The sequence below is a fragment of the Cygnus olor genome, chromosome 19 (genome assembly GCF_009769625.2).
Source record: "Cygnus olor isolate bCygOlo1 chromosome 19, bCygOlo1.pri.v2, whole genome shotgun sequence".
NCBI classification, from domain to species: Eukaryota; Metazoa; Chordata; class Aves; order Anseriformes; family Anatidae; genus Cygnus; species Cygnus olor.
Genome location: NC_049187.1, coordinates 3,424,036 through 3,438,415, shown reverse-complemented (window position 1 = coordinate 3,438,415; position 14,380 = coordinate 3,424,036). Strand labels below are relative to the sequence as shown.

Here is a 14,380-nt window from a genome sequence, read left to right as displayed (position 1 = left end):
ACATGGAATTTTCCTAGCATAAATCACACAGGTTTCCCTCTTCCCCTCCACACCACGCTGCGTAGCTCTGTGTTTTGGTAAATCTCATCTATTAATAGTTGCCCTCTGTGGCTATAAAAAAATACCTCAGTAGTCAAAAGCCAACCCTTGCTAGGGAGCAGCTGTGGATGCCTGAACGCACACAGGACCCAGCATCGCACAGCAAAGCCCTTTCTTGGCTCCATGTCAGAGCAAACTGATTAAATAAGGCCATAGTCAAGCTAACGGAAAAGGAGCCCCTTCCCTGCAAGAGGAGGGAGAGACCGACTCCAGCACCAGGCTGGAGAAACATCAGGGTATTTCCATTTTCTCGCTGACATTTTCTTTTTCTTTTTTTAACTTAGCAAACCCCCCTCGCGTGTCTTCCTCGCTCCACCCTTCTGCCAAGTCCCAGTAAAACTCTCGCACTTAAAGAAGTAGAACAAAGACGTCATCGCAGCTAGCACCAAAGGTCGCGGGGTAAATTTTAAGGTCTAGTCTACTTTTTTTCTGTTTGATTGATTTAACTGATTAAAGCATTTCTGCTCTTCCTGTGCTTTCAGCAGCATCCTGGGTAACTCTGGGGAAATTCAAACCAACCAGCTGTGATCCGTATTACAAAGTCAGGGCTGGAAATACACACAAGGATGTTGATGGGGCCATGCTGCAAAGCGTGAAAGGAGAGGAATATTGTCTCCTGGTAAAGCGAGAACGGGCTTTTACGTGTCGGATTGAGACATATTCAGCTCAGCAGAGGATGCAGGGAATTTCCCATCATCTCAGCACCATAGGGTATCTGTCCCATCGCACAGGAGCTGCTGGTGACAAAGCACCTGGTGGCAACAGCTTTGCTCCCCAATTTTCCCTTTGAATTTTAAGTTCTTGCAAATCCCTGGGAACTGCCAATTTCCAAGGACTTCCCCACAAAGTCTGCACAATGCCAGAGCCATTGGGCAAGGAGCTGCAGGGAGTATGGGAGCCTTAGCTCTTCTGGAAAGCAGGCTCGAGCTCTCAGCACTTATGGCACACCTGGTCTGAGGCTGCAGGCACTTACAAAGCCAATGCCACGTAACTTCAGCGTGTTTTTTCAGATTTCCCAAGGGATGTTTCACTAAGATAAATTCTCCCTGCAAAGCTGATGGCAATGATTTGAAAAACGAAGTCTTGTGCTGGGGAAAACGACTACCACAGCTTCTCACAAGTCCTCAATTTATTGACACTACAAGGATGTAGCACGAGAAGCAAATTTATTCCATATTATCTACTGTCAGTACAGCTCAAAAGATGAATTTTGAGGCAGCAGAAAAAATTTTATTCTCCAAAGCCTCGTAATTCAATTCTGCTGAAGCTGCCCTCACACAAATCAGTGATGACGCATCTTTTCAATGTCTAGGGCCAAAATTATTTTTAAAAGCATTGCAGGTAATTGCCATTGCTGTTATTCCAAACCACTGCTATTTCCACTGTTTTACTATCACTGATGTAACCCAACAAGTGGGTTTATTCTGCAATTATTGAATTAAGGGAAATAACATATCTCATTACAAACAGCTCAAGAATCAATGGCCATTACCAGATCTCTAGGTAGAATCTTCATGAGATGTCCACCGTTCCCAAGCTCTGTTATACACTACTCAAACATCTGGGTACCTTCCAAAATAATTGGTCTGCAGGGTGCAGATTTTATCAGTATTTTTCAATAGGGTGGATTGGCCACAAGAGTCTTTAAAACAATGGTAGAAATAAAAAATACTGAACCTAGTTCTCCTGAAGAATTTCAGAAAGATCAAATTAGGCCAGAATCTCTAATCTTGATTTCAGTGAGGTCCCTTTTTAGCAGGGGTCCCTTTAGCAGGGTCCCTTCTTTAAAAGAAAAAGGAAATTAAAAATGAAAAACAGCACTAGGGAAAAGTTAAGCATGTACTTCAAATTCACACATGCCAGGAAATTTAGAGTTAAAGGTGAAACCCCACCCTAAAGAGCCCCATATTGGCGATATTTTAGTGAGCAAACACAACGTGTTCTGAAATACAAAGACCCAGTAGGGTGCACCAGGTATGGAGTTTCAGCCTTCACTCCAAATTTCCTGGCTTTTTGCAGGTTTATTAGACTTTCATACCCCAAACATTTAAGTACTCCAACAAGTTTCCTCAGCACAGCTCTCCCTGATCCCTTTGGAAACCGGGAACAAGTACCCTGATGGTGTAGCCACCCACTCATTATTAATGAACCTGAAAGCCCTTTCTTGCAAATTTATGCTAATTTGGGGTGCTGAAATTGTGTGCAAACTAGGTAGTTTCAGTTGAGTTACTCTGGGAAACTCCAAAACTGAAAATGTGCAAATGTACTCAGAACAGATTTGAAGGACAGGATGCCACTGACCCCAGCAAAGCAAGTGCTCTGCCGTGTGTGGGTCCCGTAACTCCACTTCAGCCGGCACACACAGAATTGTTTCTGACAGCAGTGTTTTGTGTTCCTGGCCAAAGCACCCTACCAGGTTGTGGGATGGGGACGTTGCCATCCTACTTCTCAGTGATCTCTGCACAAACATATCTCGGTGGTGGCTAGCGGCAAGGTGACAGAACAGCTCCACAGTGCCCTGGCCCTGGGGTGTCTGAAGGACCATCAGTTCTTCCTGCTGCAGGTATGAGGAGATAAACCACGACATTCCCTTCTTGCCCCGGGTGGGCAGAGGAGAGAGCCCGTACTCAAGGACCGAACTGCCTTGGGGAAAGAACGAAAAGAGAATAGGGAGGAGGCAAACAGGGACTTAAAGCATCAGGAGCCGGTGCCAAAGAAGTTCAAGCAAGGGGCAATAGACACCGACTGTGCCTCATGCTGTTGCCTACAGATCTGCCTCTGCATCCTTTCTCCTTCAATCTCATCCAGGACCTTCCTCTTTTCCCTCACCTTTCCATTTACTTAATCCCCTCTTTGCTGAGTTCCAGCTATCAAATTTAAACATACACACACACACAAATCCCCTGCCACACACCTTCTCATACCTCTGAAATCCTCCAACAGGCCAACAAACTAAGAGCGGAAAGCCCACAAGAAATCATAAGCAATGATTTATTGAGACAAACATTTTTTATAGATTAACTGATTAATTTGGGAAAAAAAGGAAAAGACTTAAAACTCGTAAACCCTTCTTTTTATTCTTACCTTTTGTCCTTACACTATTAATTGGCTTAAAAAAGAGACATCCTGCCTTCCTCCCACAAAACCTGCCTTACTTGCAAGCTTCAGCTCTCCCAGCTATGTCAAGAACATCATCACTCTGCACACCACAGCACAGCTTAATCTGTTCTGCTCGGAACTTGTATCCCTTTTCCCAGTCTTTCCATCATATCTCCTGAGGCTACAGACAGGTCCTCTGTGGCATAAAGGCTATTTTTCTAACCCAAAACATAGACTACTTGTAGAAACTGCTGTTTTCTAAGTAATCACACTTTTGGGTTGGCTTTCTCCCCCAGCATTGAGTTCACAGATACTGGGCAAAGGCAGAGATGCTAGGCCAGTATTAATGTCTGCACTCACATCAACATTTTCAGCTGAGACTATATAAAGAAAAATCACCTTATTCTTCTCACACCTTCTCCTGAACCCTGCGAACTCCCCACGTGAAGGCAGCAGAGATGCTGAGGGTCTGAAGAGCTGCACAGAGCGATGTCATGGGAGACACAGCACAAGTCAGCATCCTCTCTCCTAAAAGATTTCTGTACATTTCCACTGGCAGCAACAGTGAAGGGATCATTAGGAAAAACAAACAAACAGCTGAAGTACTGTTTGTCCAAATGCAGCAATCCACTTGAGGGGCAAAGTCAAATGCATTGTGCTCTTGGATGGTGTAAACGAGCACGGTGGAGGTGGCTGCTCCGAATTTCCTCAAAGGGCAGCTATGGCCTGCAAGAAATTGATTTAAATTCGTATCAGAGAAGAACTCTGAAAGACAGGATTGGAATTGCAAATGGAAGTATTGCACCTGGTTAAGCTTGGCACAGAAATAGCCTGTACTTTGCATCTTTCTGCGTGAAAGGTGCAACCTCCTGAATTTACAGAAGGCTTCGATTGCTGCTAATTAAAAAAGCAAGGGGCACCTCACACCTACTGCTGACGAGAGGTTGCACCCAAAGGGATATGGGAGAAAAACGGGGTGATTAAGCACAGCTGCACAGCACTTAAAGAGGCATTTTGGACATGATCAAACTGAGGGGGGGGTGTGAGAGACAGTGTAATGTGCATTGATCAGCAAAGAGCATAAAGCAGCCTTATGCAGACCGCTGCTTTTCAGAACACGCGAGGGGATGAACTCCACCTTGTTTGTTTAAACTGAGGCTGGCGAGGAGTTATGGGGAGCATGAGCGGTGTCTGCCGGGCAGCCAGGTCTGCAAGACGCAGTGCTGCAGAGTCCTTGCTGAATCCGCAGACTCTGTGCTTGCAAATCTTCCAGGTGGGGTTCCAGAGCCAAATGGGTCTGCATTAGCACTGGAGAGTATAATAATACTTTAATCTATTGTCTCCCACAAGGATTCTTAATGATCTCTGATAGTTTACTCCATAGATTTTATAGGCTGTCTCTATTCCAAGCATCCTGCAGTTTGATCAGACAATGATCTTTTTAAATAATGGATAATGTCCATAAAAGAAACCATGAGTCGTATGAGTCTTGGGGAAAAAATGTTTCCTGAAAAATACCGTTGGAAAAGATGACTGTGGGTCAAGCTAAATCGAGCAAACTCCTACCGTTTCTAGGGTGTGCAATTGTAGATGTAGGAATAGTTTCTTTAGCACTGAAGTCCTGTCTATATCAGAATTCAATACTAGACTTATAAATGTCAGTTCCTAGCATGGGAACAGATGCAACTCCTCCCAGCTGATTAACATCCCTGACATCTGGAATAGAGGACAGAATAAACAGAGAGAACAGAGGATTTCCTGTTGGGACTTGGCTTTTGGGTGCAAACTACCAAGATACAGCAACTCTGTCCTTGACAGTGTTATCTCTCCACCTTCCAAAGAGCCCTGGGGCTGGTAACTAAAGAACTGGACATTTAGCACTGAATCCCTAGACAAAAACTCAGATATTTGCTATATGTCTCTCTGATACCTGTGTGAATGCAAGAATTCTTGATGTCAAGAGCTGCATGATGGCTTCTTTAAGGCAGGGGATTAAGTCTTCAGGCTTCCTGAATTGAACAGCTTTGACGAATTTCTTCTGTTCTTTTTAGTGTTTTGGATTAGGTTGAAATTAATTCTTCCTTGGGAATCAAGAAGTATTTCTTATAACTCTCTTAGCTCCTCGAAAAGGGCATTACATGTGCCTCCCTCCTCCAGAGTAAATTGACCATGTTTTGCAAAGAAGTCTTGTGAAAAGGTTTTCAGTGGAAGAGAAGGAAAAAACAGCGAAGAGGTTGGTCTGATCAGAAGCTCACGGAGGAACGATGCAGTTAGTTACCTGCCTGAGGCTGCCTGAGGCTGTGGCTTAGCCAGACCCCCCCAGCTGTTAACGGTGTGCCCTCCACACAAGGCCCTGCCATAGCCACTGCTGTCCAAAATGACAATGGAAGCTTCTACAGATTGTTCAGATGTCTAGTTAGAGCCTATTTCACGTATGACCAGAATGTGCCACTGTCCTTAATCTGGAGTGAGCTGACGTGATGCAGCGTGGAGCTGTGCCGAGCTGCACGATACCAGAGCTGGAGGGGCCACAGAGAGGGATGGCAGCAGCACGGCACCAGACCCCAGCTCTCCAGCTCCGTGTCGCACCAAGCCCATGGGCAGATGCTGCAAACAGACTCTGGGCCTGTACAGCTCCTCTCTGCCCCTTGTTTAGGCGAGCAGAAGGGCTGTGTGAGCCTCCAGGGCACACGTGGGGACGTTGGGAAAGCTCATCCCCAAGGTCACTTCTTCTGGGAGGGATTTCCAGCAAGCATTCAGTACTTTGAATCGAGGGAGTTTGAAGACACTCCAGTAGCTTCTACTGTTTCAGGAATTTCATCAGCATTTTCCTAAGAAGTCATCAAGACGAAGGCTTTCTTATCTGGATATGCAATCCTGTGGTGAAGTCTGATGTGCAAACCCAGGATTACATAAAAGGAATGGTTCAGTTAACCATAGTATGGTGCAAGAATTTGCCACATCAAATGGCACTTACAGGGGATGATTTCCTATGATCCCTTGCTGTTTGTTTCAAGTTGTTTTTTTTTTTGAAAAAGAGCCATGGTAGGTGTCATGAGCTAAAAGTCTTCCCTATTTTGTAACCAGCAGTATCCCAAACAACAAAAGGAATGTGCCTTTCTGGCAAGTATGTCTATCCTTGCTCCTTCCTTTTGTATTGGGACAGGATGTATGATCTTAGCATGTTCTCATCTTCCCAGAATTGCAGAAACAAAGAAAAGCGGAACAATTTTTGCAGATCTCGTGCTGGGACCAAATACATTCTGTCCCACTCTCATGTAATTAGTAAAAAGAAGTTAAGCAGATGTCTCAGATAAAGCCTGCTGTGTGAATAATGATAACCAGTCTTGTTTTTCTTCCCGTAGGCTACTAAAGAAGACGAGGGATGATCTAGTTGGTACCACAATGCTTACAGCTTTCTGCTCTGCAGCTCCCAGAGCAGAGTCCCCATCCATCAGCACTGTCCCTCTAAACTGTCCCTCTGGCAAACTTTGCAGATATGTCACAGTACTTACATTTCTATGCACCAACACTCCAGCTACCCGACTGTGGCACAGCATCTCAGCTTTGGAGGTGCCAGAAGGAAAGGTTGGACAGAAAAAATGCCTGAGAGCTGCACCACAACAGTGGCTGAAGGACACCACCAAGGTACCTGAGGACTTTGTCCAAGGTGCCAAGGGGGCCGCAAGAAACTTCTAATGCAGATTGGAGGTGTCTCAAAATTGTTCCGGTACCATCACGTCTGGGGTTGCAATTAGTCAAGAAGCACGCACAGAGTTTTTTGCACCGAGGTTCATAGCAACTCTAGGAGATCACAGGATGGAGGCTTGAAGGACTGGGACTGAGACAGCCACACTGAGACTGACACATGAAGGAAAGCGACAGGAAATGAATCCATCTCCTTTTGGGGATGAAGAGGCACTGAAGAGGGTTCCTGTTTATAACAGCATTAATCAAGCATTAGCACTTTTTGGTTGGTTCCAAAGAGCAAAATTACTTCAGGAATAAACTCCACATGGTGAACAGCTGGCCACAACTGCGGACACTAAGAATACAGAAGGAACAAAACCCAGTAGCATCTAAAGATCCCCCAGTACCAGAGAAGACTGAAGAGTCTTCACGGCACAAAGCTCAGGGAACTTTTTCCTGGTACCATTTCATCCGTTTCACCCCCAACTTTATTTGATGCCTCCCCAGACTGAGGGTTCGTTTCCTTTCCTTCTGCTATTGTTAGACTGAGCTTTGGCAGAGGAAACACCTGGAATTAGATGTGAGCTCTCAGTGGCTGTGGAGATGTCTTCACTGATGTGGTGCAAGGCTTGCACTAGAGGGGACTGAGGCCTCTGCCAATGAAAGTGATGACAAGAGGGGCTGGTGATGCAAAATGGGCCCAGATGGTGCCAACTGAGTCACACATTTTGACTGAGTCAGTAATTGGCACAGAAATCGCTCTCAGGGGATGGTGCTGAGGGCAATGCCAGAGCCAAACACAGGGTTTGAATCTTCCCCCTTTTAGTCAATTAAGGCTTTGCTGACAAAACCACTGCCCTAAACCTGTATTCGTTAGCCCAAATACTCAGAGGTCAGCCTTTCAAACCTCATTGATCAAGTCTACAGCCCCAACTGCTGTATTTTGCCATACTGAGTGTGAACACCCATCACAGTGGTGGGTATCAGCTCAGGCTGAGCACGTTGGCCAGCAGGGAAAGGCTCCAGAGTGATAGACTATCTTCTGCTGACCTTGGCTTCACTGCCAATGATCGAAGCTGCGTTACAACTTCTACACAAAGACAAACAAATGAAATCTAAATGTTGCAAAAAAAAAAAAAGCTTTGGAGGAACTAGAGATTTTCTCAGGCTCTACACTGTGCAAAAGGACGTTTAGGCCTCCCTCGCCGACTTAAGCGTGTCACAGAGGAGGTGCTTCTCAAGCCAACGTGAACATACAGATCTGTGAGCTTAACACCATGAATGCGACTTCTCCAGACAAGTTCAGCAAGGAGGCTGCCTCCAAAAAGAACATACAAATGCATATGAAAAGCAGGTATGCTATGTTAAGGTAACTTCAAATTTTTGAATTAAAATCCTTGCCTGGGCTTGTGCAAGTCCAATCTGTCTGTGCAGCAAAGAAACTGCATTTGGAATAGAAATATCTCTGTATGTCAGAATAACAATAAGGCACAGTCTTAAATCTGAAAACTAGAATTTAAAAGGCTTTTCTTGTTTCATTTTGTATGGGTATTATGCTGGTCACAGTACAAGTGATAAAAGAGTACTATCAGATTAAAAATAATGTATTTTTCTAAAAATTGTCATAGCTGTTATAACTAACACCTCGAGTTCTCAGAACTACAGTGTTAAAACAATCCAATTTGCATTATGCCTTTGATGATATTTGCTCAGTTGTGTTCCTCTCCAGTTGAACAGTATTAAAAGACTGGTATTTTTCCTTTCAGTATTTTCAATAATTAGTGTTTAAAGTAGCTCCTCATTTGAGCTTTGTTCACTGGTAACTGAAGTCCAGCTGAGCTATAGGGATGTTTTTTTAAAAAAGCTCACTGGAGTTTTTAAAAAAGAAGAATGGAAGCATTTCTTTGCAGCTTAATTATGTGTATTTTAAGCTCCAGTTGAGATGACAATGTTGTTTAAAAACTTCTTTCTACTACGTAAGTTACAAATGTAGCCTGAATTGATATAATTAAAGCAACTCCAGAACAGCTCATACTTTCCTTCTTAACCTGAATTTCAGTGTTGACAACACAGGGTGTTCTGACTGTCTTATGGTTTTCCACCATGACTCCAGAAATTGCCCCCAAAAGCTTTAAAATGGAATACAGATATCAGAATTTCTGCAGAGTTCTGCAGAATTTCTGAGCGAATCTTCTGTGTGTTTATATCACTAACTCATCCACAGGAACTTTTTTTTTTTTATTTAAACACACTGACCTTCTCTGAAAATACCCAAAAGCACATTGAAGTAATTGTAGCTATGATCTACTCAACTGATTGAAGTTACTCGGGGATGTCCCTCTTCAGACTACAACACGAAGAAGCCATTAGCTGAGCACCTCATGATTTTATAAACTCACATCCATCCACAGAAAGCTCCTCTCCCACTTGTGATAAAGTGGCATTACATTAAAGGTTGGACTAGATGATCTTAGAGGTCTTTTCCAACCTGAATGATTCTATGATTCTACCCTTGTTTTCATATTTACATAGAGGAACACAAAAGAATTCAGTCACCCACCCAACATGTGCAACAGCACTCCCAAGAATCTGGTTCCCACCTCCCTCCTCATAACCCCTGGACTCAGCAGCCCCTCCACAGCAGTGCTTAAGGAAATCAGCACTCACATAGCATTCAGAATATAGAATAACCTACCTACCTTCAAAGGTACCTACAAAATTAAAGTATACCTAAGAGTATTTATGTTCCATGCCTGAAGGGCTCTTCACTCTCCAAATACATATGAGCTTCCTATGGCATATAATCCTCATTCCTAAGAGTCTCTGGTTAAAATAATCTGTGCAATACCTCAACATACTGCTCATAACCAACAACTGATGGGTCTTCCGACAATGTCTGTTTCAGTCTTTAGCACTAGCTTTGTTTAGCCTAGATAGGGAAAACCAATTCAATGGCAAGACACTGTCAAGACCATTACTGAGATTGCATTCAGGTAATTGCAATGGGAGCCAAATACTATGGAAAAAAACAAATGAAGAAAAAATGCCAAAGCCTGTAACGTCAATAACATAATGGTTCAGCAGCCAGCAGGCTGATCAATACCTAGACAGATATTCATTAATATGAACATAAAAATCTCGTTTAAGAAATTGCCTACCTGTAAGGAGAATATGGGTCAAAGCATGTCTTGGTGACTTCTGTTATCTCTGGGTTACAGCATTCCCCACCATCAAAGTTGTATCTCTCGTAATTACAATCCATGTCACACACACCATTCTGCTTCTTCTTGTTGAAGAGTGTGTGGCGCACATGTCGGCAGTCTCCTCCGTCGTAGCCAGTCAAGGTGTGGTTGCACTCGGGATCACAGTTCTCATCCCCGATCTTGCTGATATCACAGTTGGCCAGGATGAGTCGGTGGCGAAGGGAAGAGTTCTTCACCTCCAGCACCTCCAGCTCCCAGGTGATGTTGTAGCGGCTGAAAGCCTCGTTTAAATGCTGATGCTGGAACTCGATCTGCTGCTGGCTGACAGTGGGGTTCTGGTGCTTGTCATCGTAGAGGTTTACCACACGGTAGCGAACTATTTTGTTACGGCGGAAGCTGGGGAGCTTGTTGTAGCTGGCAATGACGTCCGTGTTGTCACAGACTGTCTGTCCACAGAGAGGAGGCTCTAGGCTGGTATCCAGCAAATAGCCATGATGATAGCTGAACTTGTTCTGAGGACTGCTGCCATCCTTCATGGGAGACCAGGTGTTTTTCACATTCAGTAAACTGTCTTGAAGAACTAGCTGAGGTAGAGGCGTGTCTTGTCTGTGAATTGCCTGGCCCATGTCCAACAAGATCTCCTTCTGAGACCGGGCTGTCCTCCAGAGGCTGAAGTGCTCTACATAGCCCCGATAGTTCTGGTTCAGGGCATTTCCTCCAACCATGAGCACCTTGCACTTCAAGGTCAGAAGACTGAAGATGCTGCCCACTTGCTCCCCACTTGTGGCTACCTGGGCACCATTCACATAGAGTTTCATCAGGTGCCCATCATATGTGGCAGCCAGATGCACCCACTGGTTGGGGAGGTAGCTGCGATGTGCTGCAATGGTGGTAACTTTGCGAGCACGGTCCGTCTTCAGAGAGAAGAAATAGCGGGGGTCTCTATTCCCCTGGTCACTGACGGTGTTAATCCCCAGGACCCATCCTCGGTCACGGGAGGTGTAAGAACATTTGTCATAAAGTCCTATGTGCCCCCAAAAAAGAAATATGAATAAATAAGGATGACAGAATAAATAAAGAATTTAGTCTTTAAATTGTATAAATCTCTCTCTACGTATAAACACACACTCACCTATGTACATTAGAAAGTCAGCGTACACGAAAGGCATTAAATCATCCAGAACATGACTGTGGGAGGTCATGTTAAGACTTGCTATTAAAAGTGAAGATTTGCCAGTGGCATGTATGAATGGGATTCCCCTCTCCTGACCAAAGACCAAAATCCTTTTGCAAATTTATCGGCACGAAGTTGTACTGTCTTATATTCATTCAAGCCATACTTCACTGGCTGAAAATAACGCTCTCGAGAGGCAGCCCTTGGTAGCCTCACTCACAGCACTGCACCCTCCATCTAGCAAGGCCCACAGGGGCAATAAGCATGACATCTAACCACCACACAGTTTGAGAGACACTGAATGGCTGGGATAACCTTGGTAGGATCAAGCACCCAAATCCTGCAGAGATCAAACGCATTGTGTTCAGGCTGCCTTCAAATTCATACCCATTAAAAACCAGTAAAGAAACGGCTTGCACTGGTACACGCCAATGTACCTAATGGGTTTCTCTTGTACACAAAGCACAGATCTACACCTAAAGCTCCCTCCATTGGTCCTCAGCTCCAAAAGATGAAAAGAGCCCACTCCTTCCCAGCCACGAGGTCTGTGGTCTGTGTCAGACACAAGGTCTGACAAGTCAAAGACATACATTTCCATCTTTCAGTTCTCAAAGGCCATGGGCTGCAGAGACCCCTTGACTGAAAAAATAATCGTTAGAGCCTTCAGCGCCAATGGCCTTCCTACTATCAGCACGTAGAAAGCGCTCCTTCCCCCAAGCCTTCCATTCCTAAAGCCTAACCGAAAATCATAAATCTCTGACAGTTCAGTCCTCATGAAAAGACTAAATATCCCCTTACCTCACCCCTGCACCCTAACCCTCCCAGCACTACAACCAAATAACATCTTCTGCTTCTGACTAAGTTGCTCAACAGCCATCTGTTAACAATCACTCATTAACAGTGCAGTCTTGTCTAGTATCAACAGAGCAAAGGTTACAGGAGCATTCACTGTATTTTTCCTCCCCTCTCCCAGCACCCACCTTCCCCCTCGCTCCTCACACCCTTCCCCTTTCCTCCTCCTCCCCCCGCAAAAAAGTCTTCTGATGGGAAAGTTAAAAAAAATTTAAACAGGGCTTTTTTCTGCATGCTGGTATTTTGCTAGGGACTCTGAGCTCCCCCTTTTCCTGTTGCCTTTGGAAGAGAGATCCCAGGGTTCGGAAGGTAATGTGTTTATTCATCTGTAGGGCGCACTCAGTTCAAAACCTTCTCGAGACCAGCTTCTAGTTTATACTGCTACTTCTGATCACGGGAAAGGAGAGGAGGAGGAACAGGGAAGGAAAAAAACAAAAATGCTAAAAAAAAAAAAATGACATTTGCTGGGATGGATGTTTACCTGAGAAATTCATTATATGAAAGCCAAGCTACCAGGGACTTTCTAGAGTCAGGGATCTCCTGTTTTTTGAGGGTTTTTACATTTTCTTTATGGAATAAATACTTTTAGCAAGCATTCATTTTTGAGATGTATTAGAGCCCATAAATGTCTGCATTTTTATGAATCTCAAATGAAGGTATTTTCCAATGGTGGTTTCCAAAGACAGTTGGCAAATTCCAAATAAGCCATAAACAAAGAAGTTATAAAAATGAGACATAAAAAGTTGCCATCCCAGTATAGCAGGCAGGGGTCTCTGGCAACTGGGCGAGGATGGAAACAGTTGTCTCTGGGTGTGAAGAGAGATCGGCAGCATTACAGGAGAGACACAAAGCTTTCCTCCTCTGGGAGACTGCCTTCTATTGATTCTCCCCCCTGCCCCAGAGAAATATTTGGACGTGCCCTATATAGAGGTATGGCACCCATGCAAGCCAGGGCACAAAAGTGAGGACATGGGATGTTCCAAAATACACCCAGTTCTGGAAAATTAAAATTCTGTGGAAGTCCATTCTGTTTCAATAACTTTCTGTTATTGAATATCTTTTGTTTCCAAGGTGGGAAATACTGAAGAAAGAGAGTAAAAGCATATCCTGTAAATGGAACCCAGCGTGAAACAAAGCCACCTCTCCTGAAAGGAGACCTTTTTATAGGTACACTATGATCTCATCTTATCATAATAAGACCATCAGAGCTGGTCAGACATTTTTTAACAGAGCTTTCTCCTGCCACCTTTGCCGCCCAGCATCAGAGTTCTCCAAGCCTGTGGGCCCAGGGCAGCTGCACACGCAATAGCTGCTCCACCTGTGTCTTGCGGCGTCCAAGCTCCCTGCTGTCGGACGGAGGGCTGGAAGTCCTGGAACAGGCTTCTGGGGTCTCCAGCTCTGAGGAAGTCCACCATACAGTCTTTAAGGGTCAAGTTTTTTGGCTTTTTGTACTGACCAGGGCTGGAAATATTCCCATAAAGAACTAATAAATTGTTGTGGAATGGAAATTCAGTTTCCTAGCCAGGATTAAAGAACATCTTCCTCTCTCTCTGAAGTGCTGCATGATGCTAGTGATTGACCTCAGCTGAACAGATGGAGCTGCTGGAGGAATACTACAGAATAGTAGCAATCCTCCCTTGCCTTTGAGCATTTAAACCCTGATGTGATGCAACGTGTCTTGAGTTTGGCTCAAACAGCTGCCATCAATTCAAGATTTACAGGGAGCCAAAGGAGGGCAGAAAAAGAAAAAAACAGCGACAATAGGGACACCACTGAACATGCCAGTATGAAAGCTGCTGAACTAAAACAGTCTACTATTCCAGTTCCTTACATTTTCTAGTTTAGGGCGAAGGTCATTACTGAATCCATATGTCGCATATAGTATTCTTTTCTCAAACTTTTACTATTACATACATCCAACTCTTGATGAAAAGATGGATTGATCACAATACCTTCAGCAGCAAGACTTGTTTTATTCTTAAGAGAAAGGAAAAAGAATACGAAAAGGGATGAGAAACCTGCACTCCCTATAACTTGCACAGTCGTGCCATTTCTTTATGACCTTCTTTTGCTTGTATGCTGTACCTACTTTCCCAGTCCTTTGCTTACTTTTGGCTTTAGACTACGAATCCTCCGGCTAAGGGAGTGTCACTTTTCCGTTTTGTCCCCAGCACAATGAAACTAATTTCAGCCGGGACTTTGGATGTCATAATAAAAGAATTTATTACTTCTTCTATGACAACTAATAAGGGCAAAACCATTG

The 14,380-nt window shown here is 44.2% G+C and overlaps 1 protein-coding gene across 3 annotated transcripts in view; it reads right to left on the bottom strand.

Moving 5' to 3' along the window:
- The window catches only part of PAPPA (pappalysin 1), a 235,384-nt gene that overhangs the window by 146,625 nt on the left and 74,379 nt on the right, over nt 1-14,380 (bottom strand). For all 3 annotated transcript variants that reach the window (XM_040531640.1, XM_040531638.1, XM_040531639.1), the window contains exon 2: nt 10,047-11,115. In XM_040531640.1, coding sequence (XP_040387574.1) covers nt 10,047-10,909 — 863 coding nt within the window. In that variant the 5' untranslated portion in view covers nt 10,910-11,115. The remainder of the gene's footprint in view (nt 1-10,046; nt 11,116-14,380) is intronic.